This window comes from Rhinolophus sinicus, linkage group LG01, assembly GCF_036562045.2.
Source record: "Rhinolophus sinicus isolate RSC01 linkage group LG01, ASM3656204v1, whole genome shotgun sequence".
Classification (NCBI taxonomy): domain Eukaryota; kingdom Metazoa; phylum Chordata; class Mammalia; order Chiroptera; family Rhinolophidae; genus Rhinolophus; species Rhinolophus sinicus.
In genome coordinates this window covers 144,771,026-144,795,718 of record NC_133751.1, presented here as the reverse complement: position 1 = coordinate 144,795,718, position 24,693 = coordinate 144,771,026, and the positions used below count along the sequence as shown (strand labels likewise).

Below are 24,693 nucleotides of genomic sequence, written 5' to 3'. Positions count from 1 at the left end.
GCTATGCTTAGGATTTTATGTATATATTTTTTAATGTTTTAAAGGCTGCATTTTTTTTAGATCAGTTTTAGGTTTGCAACAAAATTGAGAGAAAAATCCAGAAATGTCCCATATAACTCTTGCCCTCAAACCTGCACAGCCTCCCCCACTATCAACATCACTCACCAGAATGGCACATTTTTCACCGAGGATGAACCGACACTGACACATAATCACCCGAAGTCGATCGTTTACTTAAAGGTTCACTCTTGGTGCTGTACATTCCATGGTTTTAGACAAATATACTAATAACACATATTCATCATTAAGATATCATACACAGTAGCTTCATTGCCCTAAAAATCCTCTGTGTTCCACCTATTCATTTCCCCCCACAAACCCATGGCAACCACTGATCTTTTCACTGTCTCCATAGTTTTGCCTTTTCTAGAATGCCATATAGTTATAATCCTACAGGATACAGACTTTTTATATAGGCTTCTTTCACTCAGTAATATGCATTTAAGTTTCCTCCATGCCTTTTCACAGCTGGATAACTATGTCTTTTAATGCTGAATAATATTCCATTGTCTGGATGTGCCATAGTTTACCATGTTTCCCCAAAAACAAGACCTAGCCAGATAATCAGCTCTAATGTGTCTTTTGGAGCAAAAATTAATATAAGACCCGGTATTTTACATTATATTATATTAATTATATTATATTATATTGACCCGGCCTTATATTATAGTAAAATAAGACTGGGTCTTATATTAATTTTTGCTCTAAAAGACACATTAGAGCTGATTGCCCGGCTAGATCTCGTTTTCGGGGAAACACAGTACTTATCCATTCACCAACTGAAGGACTGTTTGATTGCTTACCAGTTTTGGCAATTATGAAGAAAGCTGCTATAAACATCTGTGTGAAGGTTTTTGTGTGGACATAAATTTTCAGCTCCTTTGGGTAAAAAATATTAATGAGCGTGATTACCAGATCATATGGTAAGAGTATGTTTCGTTTTGTAAGAAACCTCCACACTGTCTTCCAAAGTAGTTGTACCATTGCATTCCCGTCAGCAATGAATGAAAGTCCCTGTTGCTCCACCTCCTGGCCAGCATTTGGTGTTGTGCTTATGATTTTGGTTTCTCTTCAATCGATATTCATCCGAACTTCAAGTTTCTCTAACATCTACCAGTTTCTCTGTCCAGATGTTAATAAAAGCAACATTATGTCAACCAAAAAGCTCAGCTATTTAAAAAAATCTGTTATACCTTATTATATCTAACAGGCTAGGTCTATTTTAAATTTTCATGTCCTGTCTCACAGGAAGAGAAAGAAGTACAATAGATATTAACGACCTGCTACATGCCAGGTACTATGATCACTGGCTTCTATAAACTGACTTAGTTACTGCTAAGCAATTAAGGGGGGGAAAAATTGGGAGTAAAGTAACATTGTCTTCACCTTATGAAGAAACTACAATTCTAAAAATTTTCATAACCTGTGCACAATAGTAAGCTCACCAAAACCTGGCCACATTTGTATAAAAGCTAAACTTATACTACCTTTGCTGTTAGTAGCATCAAAACACATTCAGAAAGTAAAATATCTTTTCATCTGGGTATCCATTAAAATAAACCCCAAAGTAGATCTTACTTTGACTGATATGATCGTTCTGTTTTTTGTTGCTTTGTCAATCTTTTTAATTTCGAGTCATTGGTACTACCAATCAAAAGGCCCTGGCTTATTAGATTCTAATACAAATAATGTATTGAGAGGGAGAGACTGAAACTAAAACAATGTTCTCAAAATTCCTATGGATTTCAATTATGCATCAAGTTGCCTCATTAGCATAAGTATTTTTCTTCATCAGTTTTGATGTTAACAACAAAGATAATATAAGTTTAGCTTAATTCAACTCACCTACACATCACCACTATCATTTTTTTCATGTTCCCACAAAGTGAACTATATTAATTAATACATAAAGCAAAGTGAATTTAGTAAGCCCTCAAAGTGTAGTGAATCGCTGTCTCACAAAGTGAGAGACTATTTTGCAAAACACAAAGATCCTGTCATTAACAACTATTACTACATCATTGACTTTGAGAAAAAGTAAGTTTAATTGCATTCTACTTCAAGCTGAAATGATATATAAAAATTCTAATTTTCCAAAAAAAGTTAGAGCTTTTTTAAGTAGTTTTAAAAAATATTTCACTATAGATTCCAATAAATACCAGTGTACTATATGTTAATTAATTAATCAAAGACTATAGCAAATAACTTTTTAGGAACATGTCAACTATATAAATCAAGTCTGCCATAACTCATATAAGCCTAAATAGAAAAAGAAAAGAAACAGGGGGAACTTCAAGAGATTTATTACTTACAACAGCAAAAGAATTGAAGTCAATAACTGGAGTTGTCCACCTTGTTATTAGCTCATCTTCAGAACAGGAAGTAAGGAGAAGAGAAAACAGAAGGGTGTTTGTATAGCTGTTTTCTAGCCATTCTCCCACAAGTTTAGATAAAGGACATACCATTTGCTACTAACCTCAAAGTCTTAACAAGGTGTCCCTGAACACAAGAATCTCCAGTGACAAGAGCAACTTTCTTGCTAACTACACTATATATTCATATCACTAGGAATCTAATAATAGCTAATACTTTTGTAAGCTTACTATGTTCCAAGAACTCTTCCAGGCTTTACTGCTCTTCAATAATCCTATGAGGGAAGTACAGGGGGCCCTCCACTACGTCATTTTGTAATAATGTTGACGAGATGCCACAGAACTTAACTCTTTTAATTTATTAGGGTGACATTGATTAATAAGACTATGTACGTTTCAAGCATACAATTCTATAATACATCATCTGTATACTGCACTGCATGCTCATCACCCAACATCTGGTCTCCTGTCACCATATATTTGACCCCTTTACCCTCTTCATCCTCCCTTACCCCGTTTCTCCTCTGGTAACTCACACACTGTTGTCTGTCTATGAGTTTGTTTTGTTTCTTCGATTGTTGCTTTCTGTTTTATATATGAGTGAAATTACATGGTTGTTGTCCTTTTCCAGCTGACTTATTTTGCTTAGTATGATATTCTCAAGACCTATCTATCCATAGGAATTTAACTCTTGTTTATATTAATTAGTTTATGATAAAATTAGTTTCCTTATACGCCATTTTGCTTACAGTCACAGAGCCTATGAAAGTCGTTAAGTAAGGACTTACTGTACCACTCTTCTCCCCATTTTACAGACGAGGGTGGAGGGAATGAAGCTCAGAGAATGTAAGAAATTTGTCCACCGTCATTTAGCTCTTAAGAAGTAGAGCTATGTGTTGGATGCAGGCAGCCTGTAAAGACTGCTCCAAAGATCATGCTCAGGTCCTTTCTGGTATGTAGCTCAGGAATAAAACATCAATGAGAATGTCTCAATTCCTTGATTCTAATAATACCTCTCCTCACACTGAAAACACACCTTAAGTTCCATACTCTGAAGCCCATTCTCTGCCTATGTGTGGTGCAAAAGAAAAAGAAAAAAAGATTTTCACATCCAGGCTTTGAGTGAGCTCTGAGTGGTTCTGAGGCTCCATTCAAAGTTGGTTCACAAAGCCCACTACACCTTCACAGTGGGTAACGGAAGGAACAAACCTAGCATGTTACGTGAGAGGGCCTACCCTCAGACCTAAATAGATCTTTGTTACATCAACCATACCACTAGGGTTAAAAAGAAACCCACACTATCACACCAACGTTTCCAGTTAGGACCTAGAAGGTATGAAATAAATGTTTCAAAAAATGCCCTTGATCTATTCTGAAAAGACAAAAGCCTGAGGTAGCACTCAGTGAAGTCTGCACTCTCACCCTAGTTTTGCTTCCATTCTCTCCCCGTCCACCCCCATTCTTTCCACCCACCTGAGGAACCCTCAATGCAGCCTACTCTCTCTGCTTCTGCCTCTCACTACATTTTACTGGCTTAAAATAACCAAGGCCCTCTCTCCTAATTTAAACTCCCCTCTTCATCTACTCCATTTTCCTACCAGCTTGGAATTAGAAAAGGAGCGTCTCCATGAAGTGACACTTTCCTTTCTCTAGGTATTAGGGAATCACCAGAAGATCATCCTGTCCTAAGAGGAAGACTGGATGTCTTCTAAGTCCCTTCCCAATAAAAGTTTAATATTAAACAGACCTATACTAGATAGGAAGTGTCAAATACCTTGCTCTTGAATCTGCACACCATTGCAGAGGTGTTTTCTTGCTACATCCCTGGTGGGACCCTAGCTACATCCCTGCTAGGATATGTATAACTCACTGCTCACCCTCCACTTCCTTAGCATATGGCAGGCTTGGGGAGAGGAAAAATCAAGAAGCCTTTGTGGAAACTTAGTCACCTACTTGTGGTTGAAGAAATAAAAGAGGGGAAATGAAATGAACAGGAAGCCTCTCCAAGACCACTCAAAACAGCCCTACATGTGTAACTGAGGGGGACCTGGAATGAGGCTACACTGTGGCCACAAACCTCCTTCCCTGCCAGTGGACACCATCAAAAGTTAACGAACAGCCCTCTCCTTTCCCCATCTTCTTCCTCACTGGAATTGAAGATTTACGTTGCCTAGCTCCTAAAGAAAATACTACTACTACTACTACTAATAATAATAATCTCTCCTTAGACCATGATCTCCATCCCTTCTAAATCTGACTTTATCTCAATGTATACACATTTTAAGAAAGGAAAACTGTATTAAAATTGCAGTACTCAATATATACCGAGAACAAAAGGTGAATATAAGTCACACTTGACTTCTGCAATTACAAGAGGTGCTCAACGTGGTTACCATCAGCGTCTAGACACTTGTGATTACGGCAAACTACTGCTTGAGCAACGTTGACCAAAGTGTCCACTTGTATACATTCTTTGGCACCCCCGTTTTGTGTGTGTGTGTGTCTGCACACACACACACACACACACACACACACACACAGACTTCACTTGGTCAACAGTGGCTGCTATTCACCATTGAAAACATAATATAAATGTTAATAATATGCTTGTATGAAGAAAAGCCACATGTAAAGTGAGACAAAAAACTCACTGCTATCACCTTTGACCCTCAACCTGCCCCCAGAAAGGCCAGCATTTCCACAAATGTCTCTCTTTCCTTACCTATTCAAGCAACTGGGTAAAAGGTAAGTGAACCACATCTTATTCAATTTCCTTGTGTTTTATGTATCATTAATCAGAAGAGTGTACATAATAGTTTTCCTTCCATAATAGTTTTCCTTCCATCCTTTTCCTAGCAAATGCAAGCTAATTTAACTATAGAACTTATTTTAAAGGTTTTTGTGAGATGATCTGGCACCTAAACACTTACAGCACTATCCCATCACCAAACATGCTTTAACAATTGATCAACTTTTTTTTTCTTTTTTTTTTGGTAAAGGAAGGTGCAGCGCACAGTGGCCCATGCAGGGATGGAACTAGCAACCTTGGTGTTATTAGTACCACGCTCTAACCAACTGAGCTAACTGGCCACCCTAACAATTGATCAACTTTTAAAATCAACCCATTTGTATTTAGAATACAACCCTTAACTGTGTTTTCGGAAGGAAGCTTTGTACTGTGAATATCAAATGAGCAAAAGCTAGGGGCCAGGGGAGACGGAGCTGCGGGTATGGGAACACCAGCAAAATGTGCCTGAACTTAAAATGCAGAGACGGCTTTCGTGTATATCAGCATCTTGGGCTTTCAACACCAATTTCTTCTTAAAGGAGGCGAGTTCATCAGTTGGAATCACCTTAGAAAATGAAAAAATATAAAAATACAAGCCAGTACTTTAAGCATTGCTATGTGAAAATATGGAGCATGACTAGTCACATTTAAGGCCACACTTCTACAAAATGTAGCCAAATAATGGGTGTCAAGGAGCAGATTTTTCTTCACTACAGAAGTCAGGAAAATGCTCCCCCCCCTACACACACACACACACACACACACACCCGAATGGTTCTGATTGGCAGATTTTTTTCTGAGAGAGGACAGCTGAGGCCTGTGGTCCTTTTATGTCAATGGCTCAAAAGAGTTGGTTTCCTCCCCCTAATCCTCACCATGCCCCCCTCTCTTTTTTCCCCAATCCCGATGGCTATATCTCAAACTGTTACCCAAAACATGATCATGGCAGTGGCTTAAAGGGACAGGAATCACCACAAAAGAATATACACACTTAGAGGTATATCTTACGCAATTCAGTGATTGAATATGCCTATGGTGATTTTTCTCAAAAACACTTGTCAGCTTAAAATTATAAACGACTCAAACTGCTGGTATCTGTTTCATTTTGGTTATTATGGTGGTCAGGATATCTAACACTGGAAGGAAAATAATGACACAATGACCCAGAAATCAGACCCTGTTTGCCTTGGTTTTACTAAGTAAAATTTGTCCCTAACTGGATTGACTGGAGGCAGTATTAACCATTTATTCTATTTATTCTATTCTTTGAGATTAAAGAGAAAAGGAAAAAAAGCCAGTATTACCCAGGTACAAAGTTAAGTTATAAACTCTGAGGTAGAACATGCTTACTGTGGTTAACAGTCATAAACCATGTACAAATTTAGCAACAACTCTTCATACTAGATGTTGTGACCTTTGGCATTTTCCAGTATCGTTTCAGATAGCACTGGTCAAAGATGGAAGGAGTAATCTAATCCATTAAGGCCCAAGTCCCAAACAGAACTGCACTCTGAAATAGCCTCAACAGAAGTAACGTCTTTTCACATTCACTTTTAAGGAATCCATGCAACATTTTAAAAGAAAGAGTATATCAAGCATGATCAATGGGTAAGGATGAGTTTCAATAACAAGTTAGTCAATTAGTAAGACCCACAACATACGCGTACATATCTGAGGAAACACTAAGGATAATGTGCTCACAGTTAAGAATGAAAGACAGTCACAACCTGTTCAATATCGTCCATCTTCCGGAGGAAGAGCTACTGAAAATGAGCTACTTGAAACAAAACAAAACAAAAAACTGTAAGTCAGCAAATTGATTCTTCCTAGCATGTGTTTTTAAAGTGGTATTTCCCATTCAGGACTCCAAGCAAGTGGCTGGCTCCACTGCCTTGTAGCACAAAGAAACCAAAACAACCAGTGCAAGACAACCATGGCTTAAAGGTTTTCACAAAAATGTAGAAAATTAGTAGTTCATAGATAGCCCAGCGACAAACAGCTTCCCAAATTCCTTCACCTCCATCTTTTCATGGGGAATGCACCACCACCCAGCTGGTATCACAAAATGCCCTAAAGACATAGAGGACTAATACTAACCTGAGGTGGCTACCAGCATTTCAAGCCTGAAAAGAACAAAACCTTATTCACCAAAGTTATTTCCTGACATTAATTTGAACTATGGGAAGGCACAGTTGTAGTGTAAAGGAGAAAAAATAAACTGAATATTTTAAATTATTTGGAAACTTCATACCAATCTCATTTTCATGGCTTTCCCCCTTAAAAATTTTACCAAATACAAAGCAACACTACATAAGTAACTAAACCTTTAAGAAATAAAACCAAGATTCAAAGTCAGGCCTTTTACATAGGCCCTTTCTTTTCCATTTCCTTTCTCAGCTGCCTGCCTTCTAATAAGACAAACTTTTGGCAGGAACATAAAAGGTGTCCAGACATTTGGATGAATTAGACAAGAAAAGTCTAAATGAACAAACCCTGGCACTCGGAAATGAAGCAGTCTTTTCAAACCAAAGAGCCAAAACAGAGGCTAAATTATATAATGCTTTCTGATAAAGGAGCTTACTTTTAAAAAATGAGATACACACAGTTCTCAAGGATCACTAAGGCAATATTCTAAATTAGTGTCTTTCAGGTCCAGCCTAGACACTAATTTCTAAATAAAAGCATTAGAATACACACACCCCATACACAGTTCTTTAACAGATTTCAGTTTCATATTATAATCAACACATGTACCATTACTTACTTGCTTCCTTCTGTAATGAGCGAACTGAGAGAGGCCTAGAACAGTTGCAAGTGCACCTCCTCCAGCAAGAATAGTCCCTTTCACTGCCTTTTTAAATGCCATGTCTTAGCCTACAAAGAAAAGAAAAAAAAAAACGGAAACAAAAAAGTTAATTGGGATTTTTATTGCATAACCGTTCCAATAATTTAAAAAAGACTGTAGGTTATGAAAACTATGTTAAACTAGAAAAGAACACAAAATAAGGAAGTTACAAACATGCCAATTTGGATATCACAATCGAAAAACAAGACACACACAAAAATCTAGATATGTAACTGACTATATAAAAGTTACCTTCCAAGAGGAATTGAAGAAAGAAAAGCAAATTAAGGGACAACTGAGGATATTTAAACAGTATAAAGTCAAGAGAGCTGTGAAAAGAAATGCCATTGCCTATCTGACAAAACTGCATGCTGTCTTTGCAGATTTGTTCAACTGCTAATCCCCTCCACCCGGAGAACTGGTAGACGTCTTCTGTCACTCAACATGACAATGCAGCTCATGCCGGCTTCAGGTTCTTTGGCAAGTGTTTAATTCAAATTGTGGTACAACTCCCTTCCTGAGTTTTCCCCTTCCTAATGAAGTTCTTACCAGAGCCCAAAGCCCACACGCTTACATTTCTATCCCTAAAAGAGTCGACACTTTACAGATAAAAGGTCAAAGGAAACCTTGCCTTGATCCTTTCACAAAGCGACAGTTCAACACTGCTATAATTCCTTTCATTAAGGGAACTTAAAAAGAAAAAAAAAAAGTTATCCTCCAGATAGAGTTGCATGACACCACAATTTCAAGGGAAAACCCTCCAGATCAGGCACTGTTTTGTGCTCCTGCACATTCCTAAATAAAGTCTTGCCTTGTGTCAGCTCTTGACTATCTTTCTTCTCATCTTTAAAAAAAAGTATATTTCTACTATTAGATGTGTGGAATTTTTAGATATTTTTTGAGGACTTAAATATTCTTTAACTTTTTCAGAAACAAACAAACAAAAAGTACAAAAATTAAAATTCCACCAAACAGCCTCTTACCAGCTTATATTCTGCTAAACAAAAAAAGATTAACACTGTGTAATTATCTAAAAAAAAATTCTGACTTATCACCCACCTTTCATTCTCAGTAGTAATTGGCACACCCACATCTTTCGGGGAAGCCACTACCCTATTTTCCTGTCTGACCTGTCTTGACAACACACCTTATACTCTACAGCTATCTAATGACTCAAGAAAGTCTTTAATATGAAGTCAGTTTTAACCTAGGATAGTAAAGAATATATAGTATCGCAATGTAAATTACAATACAGTTAAAATATTTGGGTCCATATTGGATGGATCGAATCTATTAGCATAACTATCCTAAATCAAAGAATTTCAGTGCAGTTGGTAACTGATTCTACAGAAAATTCATTTTAGAATACTATAAATTATATACTAAAATAAAAGTTGGCATTTCTTAAAATTTTATTTTTACTCTGAGATCCTTCTGACAAACTTCTAAATTCTACGACTCATTTTGATTATTAAGATTCTCACCAGAAAATATTTCACGTGCATATAGTCTCTGCTGCTGGAGGTCTCTTCTTCACTCTCCCTTCTCTATGTCAACCATCCCCATTCTCCCAAGTTACACAAAACAGTTGGTATACGCTGGTTAGGGACCTCCACTCATCATTCAGTCAACCCTCAACAAAGACTAATGTCCAAGGTTGCTCTGATAGTAAAAAACCATTGTAATGTTCGCAGGGGTACCTAGTGCACAATAGAAACCCAAGCAGCCCAGAGACAGCATGTGATCTCCAGACTAACTGAGTTCCTCTGACAATTAGGAACAGAACAGAAACTCATAGACACAGACAATAGTTTAGTGGTTGCCAGAGGGTAATGGGGGCGGGGGGTGGGGGGTGGGAGATGAGGGTAAGGGGGATCGAATATATGGTGATGGAAGGAGAACTGACTCTGGGTGATGAACACACAATGGGATTTATAGATGATGTAATACAGAATTGTACACCTGAAATCTATGTAATTTTACTAACAATTGTCACCCCAATAAATTTAATTAAAAAAAAAAAAAAGAAAGAAAATAGAGACCTAGTGCTATTTACCTAAATTGCACATGTGCCCTCCCCATATAGACAGCAGCCTGCTGGTCCCTTGGATGTGTTTCGTGGCTGACTGACCTTAGCTTACTATCATTGTTTCTGTCTTGTTGATAATGCATTGATGACCTCACAAAGGATAGCAAACATCAACACAGCCAATTGAGTGATGTGATACAACGGTCAACGACAATGTCACAGTAGTGGAGTTTGGAACTAGTTTTTCCAATTGTCTAGGTGACTGTATTCCTTGCTCACCTTATTATATTGCTTCAGTTTCATTTGTCTGAAACAGAAACTTGCTAAGGGGATATTTTCATAGGTTTTTCTCAATGAGCCACAAATGCTAATGAAAAACTGCATTACTATATTATTTTGCAAAGTTAGCGATAATATTGACTATAATCAATAAAGAGTTTATCTTTTCAGTAATTTAATAAAATAACCTATGCTTAAGGGATCATTATTTCTATTGTGATCAAATTCATCTATAAGGTCATTTGGCTGGTTGTCATGAACAAATCACTGTTACAGGAATTCAAAAACAAAGCACAGAATCAGTCAATGTCACCTGGCTCTTTTAAGATTATCATTATCATTATTATTACTACTAATTTTATACTGACAATTGTTATTTATTGAGTCTTTGCTAAGTAATAGGTACAATGTTTTTAATTCTTTATATACATCAGCTCATATTAACCTCACAACATCCTAATTTCATGTAGTAGGGGATTTGCCCAAGGTCACTCCCTAGTAAGTGACAAAATCACAACATAGTCTATGCTCTTCAGCACTGGGGAGTTCTGCAGTGCCTTTCTTCTCAAAAGGCAACTTCTCCCCAAGAGCCACACCATATTTTGCTCATATTCCCAAAAGAAGGCCCTATTGTCCAGCACTCACCCAGAGTGTACAGTCCCTTGGCATTAGAGTTTGGCTAAGGCAGTGAAGAAGTTTCTGGTAAAATATCTACCAGTAACCTTCTGCCAGATAATGTAAGAACTGTTTTAAAATTGAAAGAAATTTAAAACCAGACACAAACCATATGCTGTGGACTACTTGTATCCATTTACATTACATTACAAGGAGAAAAGTTTCCATAATGATTACAAGAAGAAAAGATTGTTTCCTTCTAAGTAAAAGCTGCAGCCAGTAATTTAGCCAAGAAGGGGAACAAAAACATCAATGAATCTTCACCTTTTGCAACTAAAAGTGTAAGAAAACTGGAGGTAGAAAAATCATCCAAAAATAAAATGAGCTTAATTATCATAGCCTGATATTTATGTTTAATAGCTTATGAATTAAATCACAAACACATTAAGTCAGGAGTGACTCCTGCATTTGCACAGACCAATTCCAGCCCTCTAATTCTTGGGAGGAGAACACCAGCCCAACTAAACAAAACCCTAAATAAAAAGGTATTCAACTAAATATATCTGTGAGTTTATCAGCTGCCCTCAAGGTCATTACAATCAATTTGGAGGATTAAATATCAAAGTCTGTCTTGTTACTCTGTTTTATTGTGCTATATTGTTATTAATACTCTAATAGACAAAAGACCCTCAATAGCCAAAGCAACCTTGAGAAAGAAGAACAAAGCTGGACACATCACAATTCCTGATTGCACACTATATTATAAAGCTATACTCATCAAAACAGTATGGTATTAGTATAAAAACATACATACAGATAATGAAACAGAAGAGAGCTCAGAAATAAATCCACAAACATATGGTCAATTAATTTTTGATAAAGAAGACAAGAATGTACAATGGGGAAAGGACAGTCTCTTCAATAAATGGTGATAGGAAAACTGGACAGATACATGCTAAAGATTGAAACTGGACCATTATCTTATACACAAAAATTAACTCAAAATGGATGAAAGAATTAAATGTATGATCTGAAACCATAAAACTCCTAGAAGAAAACATAGAAGACAAGCTCCTTGACATTGGTCTTGGTGTTAATGTTTTGTATTTCACATAAAAAGCAAAGGCAACAAAAGCAAAAATAAACAAGTGGGACTGCATCAAACTAAAAAGCTTCTGCACAGAAAAGGAAAACACCAAAATGAAAAAGCAACCTATTAAATGGGATAAAATATTTGCAAGTCAGTATCTGATAATGAATTAATATCCAAAATACATAAAGAACTCACACAACTCAATAACAAAAATCAAACAAACAATCCAATTGAAAAATGGGCAGAGGGACTGAATAGCATTATTCCAAAAAAGACAAACAAATGGCCAACAGGTACATGAAAAGCTTCTTGGCATCACTCACCATCAAGGAAATGCAAATCAAAACTACAATGAGATATCACCTCACACACAAAAACAAGAGATAACAAGTATTATCTAGGACATGAAGAAAAGGGAATCCTTGTGCATTGTTGGTAGCAATATGAATTGATACAACCACTATGGAAACAGTATGGAGGTTCCTCAAGTAATTAAAAAAAAAACTACCAGCAATCCCACTTCTGGGTATATATCCAAAGGAAACAAAATCACTATCTCAAAAAGCTATCTGCACCCCCATGATCATTGTAGCATTATATACAATAGCCAAGACATGGAAACAACCCAAGTGTCCATCGACAGAGGAATGAATAAAGAAAATATTATTTATGTGTGTGTATATATATATATATATATATATATATATATATACACACACACATATATAAATATGTGTATTTATATATACACACATATATAAATATGTGTATATATATACACATATTTAAATGTGTGTGTGTTTGTGTGTGTATATATATATATATATATTATATGTAAATATCATTCAACCGTAAAATAAGAAGGAAACCATGCCATTTTCAACAACATGGATGGACCATGAGGGCATTTGCTAAGTGAAATAAGCCAGATATGGAAAGACAAATACTGTATTATCTCACTTATACTTATAATCTAAAAAAAACCAATTCATGGAAACTAAGAACAGATCAGTGTTAACAGAGGCAGGGGATGGAAGGTGAGGAAAATGGGTAAAGGTAGTCAAAAGGTACAAACTTCCAGTTATAAGATAAATAAGTTCTGGGGATACAATATATAGCCTAGTAACTGCAGTACAACTCAGTGATTGTATATTTGGAAATTGTTAAGGGAAGAAATATTAAAAGTTCTCATCATGAGAAAAAAATATTTTATGTGAGGTGATGGATATTAACTAAACTTATTGTGATAATTATGTGTGTGTGTGTGTGTGTGTGTATTTATATATCCATAAAATCATTACGGTTACAACTTAAACTAATACAATGTTGTAAGTCAATTACATCTCAACAAAGCTGGAAGAAAATTAATTTAAATTATAGCCAAAAGAGAGGGCCGGCTGGGTGGCTCAGGTGGTTGGAGCTCCGTGCTCTAATGCCAAAGGCTGCCGGTTCGATTCCCACATGGGCCAGTGGACTCTCAACCACAAGGTTGCTGATTTGACTTCTCAACAGCAACTGGACCTGAAGTTGAGCTGCGCCCTCCACGACTAAGATTGAAAGGACAACAACTTGACTTGGAAAAAGTCCTGGAGGTACACACTGTTCCCCAATAAAGTCCTGTTCCCCTTCCCCAATAAAATCTCTTAAATACACACACACACACACGTAGCCAAAGGAAAGGAGAGTAGCTAGAATGGAGGTGGGATGATGGTAAAGCACTATCTGATACCATTTTCATCAACCAGAATATATAGGACACAGAAAAGTTAGATGCCATTTCTCCTTTTTTCTTTTCTAACTCAAGTACTGAATTATGATGCCCTCCAAAAAAGAATGAAACCACTATATGGAGAGTGACTACATTTCACCTGAATTTCTGTGATATGGGATCCCTCAATATGACTGGAAGAGCTGAGAGGGTTTCTAAATAAAGCAGACTGTTAAATTATATTATTTCCTAAACCAAAACAATATCAAATTGAAACAGAATCAGTAGAATATCCAGCCAAGATGCCACAATAAATTCAGGCTTCAATTCATCTTTTATGCTCTAAACATAGAGCATAGAGACAGATAAAAGAGAAAAACTGAAGAAATACCGGGGGTTCCAAAAAAAATGTATACAAGTGGACACTTCGGTTAACGTTGCTCAAGCAGTAGTTTGCCGTAATCAGAAGTGTCTGGCCACTGATGGTAACCACTTTGAGCACCTTTTGTAATTGCAGAAGACAAACATGACTTGAATTCATCTTTTTTATCAGTATATACTGAGTATTACAATTTTAATAGTTTTCCTTTCTTAAAATGTGTATACTTTTGCCACCCTCTGTACGTACATAGTACATACATACATACTCTGATAGAAAAGAAAGGAAGGTGCCATATCATCATAGTAAAATGAGAGATTAATTATAACTAAAAGCATTAAAGAAGGCTTCAAAGAAAACAGGATACTTGAGAAGGTCTTGAAGAAAGAAAAGGATTTGCAGGGGAGTGAGTAGGGGCAGGTCTGGATACAGAAAGAAGATTTGGACAGAGAGGAGCATCACACAGTAACACTCGGGAGGCATACAAGTAGTTATCTGGTTTGGCTGAAGACGTTCAGTTGGAAATGGGGTTTAAGAAGTCCAGGGCAAGACACAAGAAATCTCTGTTATGTGTGAAATAAGATATTTCTACGATAGTCTGCTGGCAATAGGGAAGTAAGGCTGCAGAGGAAGGAAGCAGGATGCTTCATCCCACACTTTATGAAGAGTGTTCAAGTAGATTTTTGTGTTGTAGCTTATGGTGAAGACAGAAAGGCCAACTGGGAGGCAATGAAACTGTCCCCAGGTGAGAGGAGGAGAGCCCGCTTTAGGACAACACTGAAAAGTGTAAATGCAGAGATTGATGGTTTGCAGATATCGCTAATGACAGGACCCAATTAGAGACCATGACAGGACCTGACAACTGATTACAGAAGGAAGCAGAACACTACACAGAGTTTTAGCCTGAGGAGCTGGGGAGTGGCCCCAACACAACATTAAGATTTCGGAAGAGAAGCAGGTTTAAGGGAGAAGAAGAGTTTAGTTTGGAATTAAGGTAATTTGAGAGCTCGACAGAACACCTACTTAGAGAAAACAGCAACCAGATGGACAGGTGGGTCTCAAACTCACAACAGTAGTCAGAACTAAAGGTAAGGTTTGGGGAATCTTCTGCCTACAGCCAACAGATATAACAACTACACAATAAAATGTACTTACTTTTTAGCAAACAAAAACCTCTCAAAGTCTGTTGACCCACGATTTTAGCTACAACTTACCTGGCTCGTCTGAATTCTTAGGTGTCCTTTGAGGACTCCTATTATAAACGGAGTGACTTCAATAATGAGAACCACCACTCAGATATTATTTCAAATAGTCCCTGAATGCTCATCCTGTCTGCCTCCCCCCATTCAGAGGCTAGAATACTCTCCCAGCTAAATCATGCATTTGAGTGACTTAACCACACATTTTAGACTTAAAAACAAGAAATAGCCACCACTGTAAAAGGCTGAGAGTCCCCACAAGCAAATTTATTCCAGAACGAAAGCACACTTCCTGGCCCTTGAATTCTCGAAACAGAGTCTTCAAACCCCTCTCCCTCTCTTACAGGCCTAGCTTCTCTCTTAATTTAGCAAAAATAAAAATCCATCCAAATGGACTCATCACTCCTCTGTAGATATCCACTCAGGGCCTGCACTTGTACAAGAATTCTCCTATCCTCTGGCCTCTTGTGTAGAAATAGCAATTTCCTTTCCAAGCTCTGTGTTCTCCATTAACTTTGGGGGAAAAAAACGGGACTTCTCAGGGTTTTGAGTCTTATGCCAGCACAGATGTAAGCATCCCTTACAAGAGGGATCAGTGTGTGTGCAAAGAGGGGTGGGGGGAAGGAAAGGAAAGATAGCTCAAAGATCATTTTCAAAAGAGTAATTTTAACCATAAGCCTTGCAGCCCTTGAGACTTGTGTTTTCTAGCAGGATATAAAGGCATTCCGTGCCACTATGATTCTCCTACCCTGAGAAACCCATACAAAGGAGGAATTTAAAACATAAAATCCCAGGATGGAATCTAGGTATGGCATGTGCTACTTCACTAAAGACCTTCACTTAAGCATATGCAGGTTCAAAGACAGCAAGAAGCTCCGTACACTTCAATTGTGCAATCACTCACCTTGTAGCTGTGCCTGGAAAACCACCCCATCTATTATGAGTCATGATTTTCTATCAAACCTACAGAAGGCACAACGCAAAGGGCCAGGCCTCAAGATCTACTTGCACACAATGACTAATGTGAGAAAGGTACATGAATCTTACAAAATAAGGGTGCCGAACCTCATAAGAGGAAGTCCTATGTAACCATGGAACTTGGCAGCAGTCCACAGAGAAATGGAGGAAGAGGGAGTGAGCTCAAAAGTACCTTCCCGCCCAGCAGCCCAGTTTTAACTACACAAGTCAAGATTTCCGGGTGCTTTGCACTAGACATGTTTCAACAAAGCAAACCCTTTATTATTCCAATCGATGTGATACCAAATGTTTTGTATACTTTTCTATAAGAAAGTACATCATGATTCAGGCACACCAAGCATATGTTGATAAAGTGCTTACACAGTAACAATCAAAGCACACCATGTGCTTACTACCTTCTCTTTCTCAAGGTTGATTTAAAGGTATCAAAACTACAAACAAGGGGTGGCCAGTTAGCTCAGTTGGTTAGAGTGCATTGCTACTAACACCAAGGTTGCCAGTTCCATCTCTACATGGGTCACAAGCAGAGGCATTTCATTCTACACACATACACCTCACACAGCAGCATGTGATTCCCTACAGAAACATACAGCTAGCCCTCAAACATGTTTTTTGAAAGCTGTCAGACATAGGTGAACAAAATAGTCAACATCAGAGGCCCATCAACCTCTCTGAAAACAGAGGAGTCCTAGTCCATAAACGAAAAATTGATTGTCTTTTTTGGTTGCTTTAAACATTTTTAAAATAGGAAGTGGATTCAAGGGTTACCCACAAAAGATAACCCCAATGGAAATATGGAAATAAGTGGATATATCAAGTCCTGAAAAAACAGCAGACACTTTCAAAGGATATTTAATCATCTTCTACTAGCCCTTCCCCTATTATAAAAATATGTATCTTTAAGCCACAAACACAATAACAATGATGACCTATAGTTATAAAAAACAGATACACTGAACAGGATATCAAAGGACAAACAAAAAGGTTCTTTTGAAGTCATTGAGGAAAGTATTCTGATCGAAAACAAGATAAAAGGAAAAACCAAGTAAAAGTCAGCAGAAAAGTTAGAAATATAATTAATGCTCAGATTCTGGATGTCCCAAATTTTGGACTGTGGCTCATTAGGAAGCTAAAGCTGCATAACCACACATTGCTGGCATAGCATCCAATGTCTACCTTCGTTCCTGTCTTTCATGCCCTATCAGAAACCCAGGCTACTTTAGGTCATGTTCTATTTCCAATAAATTTCCCCAGGAAATTCCAAGCCAGAAGGTCCCCACCCAAAAGATGGGGGGAAAAAAATTTTCTCAACAAAGGGAAAATATTTTAATAAAGACAAAAGAGAAAAAAAAGTCAGGAAACAAAGAGAAATTGAAAGAAATAGTTCATATAACTTCAAGCCAGAAAGTACTTTGGAAAAGCTTCCCATAGTCTCTTTGGGGCACCTTTAGGTCAGTTACATCATTTTAGCAGCAAACACATAGCTACAGATGATTGAGAAAGAGGTTAGCCCAGGACCATTCCTCAGGCTCAAAGGAGGGCAGGAGCCGGGATGCTTGACAAAGGAGGAATTGGCACAGAGAAGGGCTGAGCTGCAAGAGGTTCAAATCAGAGTTTAAGAAATGCAAGCAAAAGGCACCAAAAAAAAGGAGAAAATAAGGTCAACAACCATTTAAAGGGAGCCAGTTAAAAGGCTCTATTTGTTTATAAAAAAAGTTTGTCTCAAACACTATTACATGAATTCTTTTGGTGTGCAAGATTTGCTTTTTTAAATTTAATATGCAATGCCATAACCAATTAAAGAATTTATTTCACAAAATCCTCTAAAATGAAAACATACAGAAAGGGAAGAAGGCCCGAGAAGAACACAAGGATACATGCTTGCAGTAGTCATTTGTTATGTAAGACTCAATTTTTTTTTTAAATGATGTTTCCAAGGCAACTTCTATATTATGTAGTTATGTTTTCTGCCATTCCAAAAATGCACACCGGTACCACAGTGTCACAAATTTGACCCTTTTCCCATATTTTCATGAGGTTCACTGTAGAATTACAAGAAATCAATGAAGCCCATCTGAGCTAACAATAGATTTATATTCATTAAATGCAAATGATCAATTTAATTCATAATGGAATGATTTCTATTGTATTTCCTTCCATAGATGCCATTAAAAATCATAAAGAACTATAGTTAGTTCACGCAAGTGAACTTGTTTTCCATTTTATTTTAAAACCAAAATTAATATATATTTTCTATCAACCTAGATATGTTAATGGATTTTTGTTTAAAGTTGTAAAATCCTACCTTTATTTTTCAATAAAAATATATTTCTGCCTTCTTAGTTTACCATATATGTAATTTAAGGTAGTTCTGAAAGGCATAAAATAAAATGTCCCTCATAAGTGAAAATTTGGAGCATTCTTTCCTGAAAATGCCCACCTGTCATAAAGACACAAGTCAGGTTAAGGAACTGAATGGATAACATGCTTAGCATGAAATTAAACAAGCTTGCATTTATATATCAACTAAGAAATGCCTCCCTTAAAAAAAAAGAGAGAGTACAGCAGACACTGAAAAAAAGTTGAATTCTGCCTTGAGAAAGAAGGAATGTTACCAATGAATCACACAAAAAAAGTTCTTTAGGCAAACAGACCATACTGGTCGTGTGTTTCTTGCAGTCTTTGTGCCCCTCTACTAACCCTACTGTTGGGTTAGGAAAATGGTTCACATTCCTTTGGAAGCACAGATCCTTTTTTAGATTTTTCATGCTGTTATAGAATCTACTTCAGCAATTAAGACAAGAAAAAAATCCCTTTATTTTGTTATAGAATAAACTGCGTACCAAACAATAGAGTTTAAAATATCTTTCACGTTAAAATATACCAAGCCTCTCATGCAGATTTATTACAATTATAACAATCACGGCTTTTGAATATACATCCCAAAAAAGTATCATGAGATAAAATCTACATCACCATATAAATAAATGTATTTTAAAAGGGTTTAGATGCTATAAAATAGTGTTCAGGCACTGTGAATCAAATAAAAAGGGTTTTAACGTATGGGTGATAATGAACTTTAACTCTATTGTCTAAAAAATAAACCCTAAGAGAATTTCAATTAAATAGCACGTCCAGAGAAAGAAGTGTTTGAGATAATTAAGTTCCTATTTGCCTGGATCTTATTCAGAGATCTCTTTCGCTGTTTTCCAATCTTATATTTTTATGAAATATAGTATTATGAATTAGGAAAAACTACTTACTGAATGCAGGCATTTTTCTTTGAAGACAAAAAAATCTTAAAGAACCTCAAGATCGTTATTCTGAAAAATAGTTTTTTGTTTTTTTTTTTTTGGAATAGCACAGATGAAGGAGGTTTGAGAATCTGCCTTCCAATGTAATAAGCATAAACAAAACTTTGAAAAGCTGGTTTTGTTTTAAACTTCAAAATGCTGATGCCAATTGATTTACTTAACTTTTGCTCATTATTTTTATCACTGAATGAGAGGAAAATGTACCAATTCTTTCAAAAGTTCCAGTTGCAATTGTATTATATATGTTATTAGAAATACACTTTAGGAAATACTTGTTGAAGATAGTTCATGAAATCCTGAACTCATAAAAAAAAAGAGAGAGACTTTTTATAATTAGTTATAGCACAATAATTTCAGTTAATTTAATTTCCTTACATTGTAAAAGAATAGTTCAAAATTTGATCCCAGCTCTGTTACAGCTCTATTAATGCATAAGCCATGGCTGAGAATTACAACAGAGACCAAGAAGTATGTTGGGATGGGAGACCAGTTATTCTACTTCCTTGAGTTTGAGAAGATCCCTAGGAAAAAAGACTAACCACATTTTTCGTCCTGTAGTCTTTTTTTCCTTGTATCCTGATGAATTCTGCATTTAAAATTCACTTCCCTACATATCTAATAATCCACTGCATGTATAAATGCAACTCTCAACAAAGGGCTAAATTACACACATGAAGCATACATGCAAAGTAAATCTAAGATGTACTATAGTCAAAATAATCATGTATTGTATTTTTAGCTTAGTTATCACATTCCCTAAAAATGACTGACCCTTAAATAAATAAGAATCAGACAACAGGAGAGACAGATTGCAGTAGCTCGTGTTTCTAACAACAATTTCATTCAAAAGTATGGAATACACATCATCAACATTTTCTAAATGCTCCGTTCCTCACCTCCAAAAAGGAAAAGAAAAGATAGTAGGTCCTCCTTGACCTGTGCAAAAATAATAAGCAAAGCTGTATCTCGATCTCAGTTATCTTGGCTAAAACAATCTTGGTCATAAGATCTTTTTCTCTCCACTTGAATGAGGCATCCTCTCCAAATCCCTCCTTTTCAGATTTTTCTTTTCTTCTTGAAAAGGACTGGCACACACCCTAAGTGGAAAGCATTCAAGTACCAGACTATAAACAAGTCTAGTCACTGTGCATAAGACACTGTGTACCAACATTACACAGCTAATACCCTTGCAGTCTAAAATGTAAATAGCATGCAGAGGAGAAGATGAAGGGTTCTACTCAATATTTCCTATAGAGCTACTATTGCTGGAAAAAAATACAAACTCTATATTATTTTAATTCTCAAAACACCAGATTAACAAAATCACCAGGACGGTGTCATTAAGGAGACTTCCCTTGTAATTCTGTTTCTACCATTAATTTGCTTTGTGATTTCAGGCAAATCATTTATTTGAATTTGCAGATCCTCATTCCACTGATAAATAAAGTATCTCTGAAAATGTCCAGAACTACTTTAACATTAAATTCATATTATTTTATTATTGTTCTTCGTTCTATACACACAGGGGTGAAAAAAACACCCTTATACATTAAAGGTGGTACTATCTTAATGTCCTATTTATTTAGCACTGTTGGATGATTAAGGCTTACATTCATTCTTTCATTCAGTAATTATTTACTGATCATCTAACATGTGCCAGGCACTGAACATACAACTGAAAACAAACATACAAAAATACCCTCCTTCCAAGAGCTTACATTTGAGTGAACAGTCTGAAAAAAAAGAAAAAAAAAAGTCTGAACTATTTTGAATTAAAATAGTTCAAAACTGCAAGTCACCTTTGTCTTCTTAAATCAGGGCTATTAACCATGGATTCGATTATGAATGCCTTAGAACCATCCATACTAACATCAGACTGTGCTATCACAGGGTGATGCCCTCAGGAACAGTAGAAGGAACAAGACTACTAACCCCTTTACTAAGTGGCCCACTGCCACACACTGTTCCCATGTGAATTCTTCCTCTGTCTGCTTTATAAAGTTTTCTCCCATTTCTTCCAAACTGTCAGGCTGATGGTAATTCTCCTTTTTGATCTTTGAGCTCTGCAGCTCACTTCTCACTTGCTACGACTGTGGTCAGAAAAACTGAGAGCCAAGTTAGCTAAAACTGTCTTTAAAATACAAATAAATAACTCTGAACAAGGCAAAAAGAGTGACTTACTAGCTAGCATCTTAGCATTTGTATTTTCAACATTCTGGCTCTATCTATTCAAAGGCCTTTTCCGCCTTCCTTCCTGTGTTCTAGGTCAGTGGAGCTTACCAGATAATTTCTGAAGTTTGTTGTACACAGTATGGATGAAACAAACTACACAAACTGCATAAGAACATGAAGATTAAGAATTTCAAATCAGACACAAGCACATAGTCCAAGATTAGAAAAAAAAAATTCTTATTTCAATTCTGTCTCATCTGAACAGACTCACATTATCTTTAAAAAAATGTGGCAAAGCTGTTTGCTTCTGCTCTAGAAACAATTAGAACTTTTTTTTTTTCTGTGCTCTCTTGGATTTAAAGAAAAGTTTATAGATAAATGGGCCAAAAAAGAATCTATCTGCCTCTCCTAAAAAAATTTCAAAATTGCTTGTTGGGGACTGGCTTATGAAAAACACACTTGAGGGAAAGATAAAAATTGTACACTTTAAGAAAATAACCAAAGCAAGAGTTCAGTGAAATACTCAGAAAAGTATCACTGAAGGACCTACCCAAGGAAAGATTGATGAAAGGAGAAACATTTGTTCCTGCAACAGGTATTCAGCTGAGATTTACTAAATGCCTGCTATACCTTCAGCACAGCTCTAGGGGCTAGCAATTTCTCTGCCTCATGGATTGAGGGGAAGACAAAATAAACATGTAAACAAATTGTAAAATCAAGTTTTTTTTTAATTTTGTTTTGGTCTTTTTTTTTTTTTTTTTTTTAATTGACAAATGCTATGAAGAAAATAAAATGGAGTATTACATTAGAGATTGACTGTGGGTAGGAGGAATCCACTTTAGATAGAATGCTCATGGGAGTGACTGACAAAAAACATCATTGAGGAGGAAGAGCCAGTCACACAGAGATCTGAGAGAAGGGCCTTCAACGCACAGGGAACAGGTATGCAGACACTTAGCAGCATGTGCAAACTTGGCCTCTATGGAAACTGAAACCCACTCTGGCTGCAGCACAATGAATGATGTGGGCAGTGGGTTCCAGATGAGGTCAGAGGGCCAGACAGGTGCTGAGTCACATATGACTTCCTCCTAGCAAGGTGTTTATTCTGACAAGATAAAGACGGAAAACCAAGATGGAGGGTCTTAATCAGTGGAATGATATGATACTATTTATAGCAAGGAAGAAAAAGCAGGGAAGGGAGAAAAAGCGAGAGGGAAGGAGGGAAAGAGGAAGGAAGGACAGACCCTAGCTACAGTGTCAAGAATGCCTTTTAGGGTATTAAGAGTAAAAGCAGTTGTCTTTTCCTAAGGACACTATTAGCCATGTTCATAATGAGTAGATGAAAGTATGAAAAAAGGACATAATGGGGAGAGAGAGGAAGAGTTAACATATGACATGAGAAAATAGCCAAAAATGTAAACCACAATCAAAACCAGGATTCTATAACAGGAAAACAAATACTTCAGGGATAACCTTGAAATAAGTATTTCTTGAACTTACACACTTGAAAGACTGCTCCCGTCCCATTCAGTCTAACAAAGGTGGTAACAAAGAACAGTAAGTGTCGACTGAGAGCCTCTTAAATGCCAACAGCAGAAGTCTTTTTTTATATTTCTATTCCCCCTTGGGCTCGGGTTGTTTGCAGGTGACTTTTCCCCCACAAAAAACCTCATTATATCTTGAACTGATTTTGGACTCATCTTGGAAAAGTATCCTGGGTTGCATCTCAACAAGCTGAAGTACCCAGAACATTCCCCACCAAACACAGGCTGGGAAGCTAAAGAGCTGTGTGAAACTTACTGACCCACTGAGTATAGAATTAATAGACAAGACAGACTGCATATGATTAATTGCAGTTATTTATATTTATGGGTTTGAATCTTGAGTATGCCTGGCCTCTCCCCATTTTTTTTCATAATTTTCCCCCTGTTGGAAACTGAAGAGCAAAAGTCAATTGCCGAGTGTTGGCATCACACAGGAAACTAAAGGGCCATGCATTTCAATTCCTGCTCAAGAAACACTCTGGCTGAGCAGATGTAATTCACCAGACCCCAGTGGGCTAGGCTCACACTGTTGTCAGTCAAATCACATAGCTGATGGAAATCAGCAGAGCACATTAGCAATTTATACTCAGTCTCTCCTCAACCATAAATTCCGAGATAATGTTTAGTGAAACCCAAAGTTAACCCAAGGAATTTAGCCCATAGTTTGAGCCTACGTTCTTACCATGAGGCAGTCAGGAGGCAAGTGACTCACAAAGTGAAATTTCTAATAGGACTCCTGTCAAAACTCCAGGTTCCAATGTCAATGCAGTGACCTCCAGGCGTGACCTCACCCAGTGCACTTGTACCCACCCTCTCCGTCATTAGTTTGGCAGCCACCAGCAGCATGTGTGTGTTCAGACTATATTCTACACCCCCACCCTAAGACAATCTCAGCCTGCACAAAGCCACCTGACTTCTCTGGACTTCAGTCTCCTGACATAAAACATCGAGATCGTCTGTGCATTTGCTTTCTCATGGTATTGCTAGATCCCATAGCCCGGGCCTTTTGCTCTCCAGGGCCTCTGGCAATTTTTCCTGTTTTCCAAAGTGGACAATGGGTGTAGGTCACTCACCACCAAAACGACTGCATCAACGTCCTCTTAACCCCTCTGACTTGAAAAAGCAACATTTTTATGTTGGTATTAATTATGATAAAGTGAAGAAAAGTCTAGAAATAAGCGGACAGCTTTAAATAAGTTAGGCATTATAGAATTTATTGAGTAGGAATTATTTTTTTCTGGATTAATTATACTCTGGGTGAAGATGGGCTAAAGGGCAGTAGAAAGTTAATTATGAAGAGACCAATAGTAGACAAAAC

General features: G+C 37.0%; 1 protein-coding gene across 4 annotated transcripts in view; it reads right to left on the bottom strand.

The window, feature by feature from the left end:
- Positions 1-24,693, bottom strand: part of GPD2 (glycerol-3-phosphate dehydrogenase 2) — a 128,997-nt gene that overhangs the window by 89,016 nt on the left and 15,288 nt on the right. For all 4 annotated transcript variants that reach the window (XM_019727175.2, XM_019727174.2, XM_074336576.1 and 1 more), the window contains exon 2: positions 7,985-8,094. In XM_019727175.2, the coding sequence (XP_019582734.1) occupies positions 7,985-8,086 (102 nt within the window). In that variant the 5' untranslated portion in view covers positions 8,087-8,094. The remainder of the gene's footprint in view (positions 1-7,984; positions 8,095-24,693) is intronic.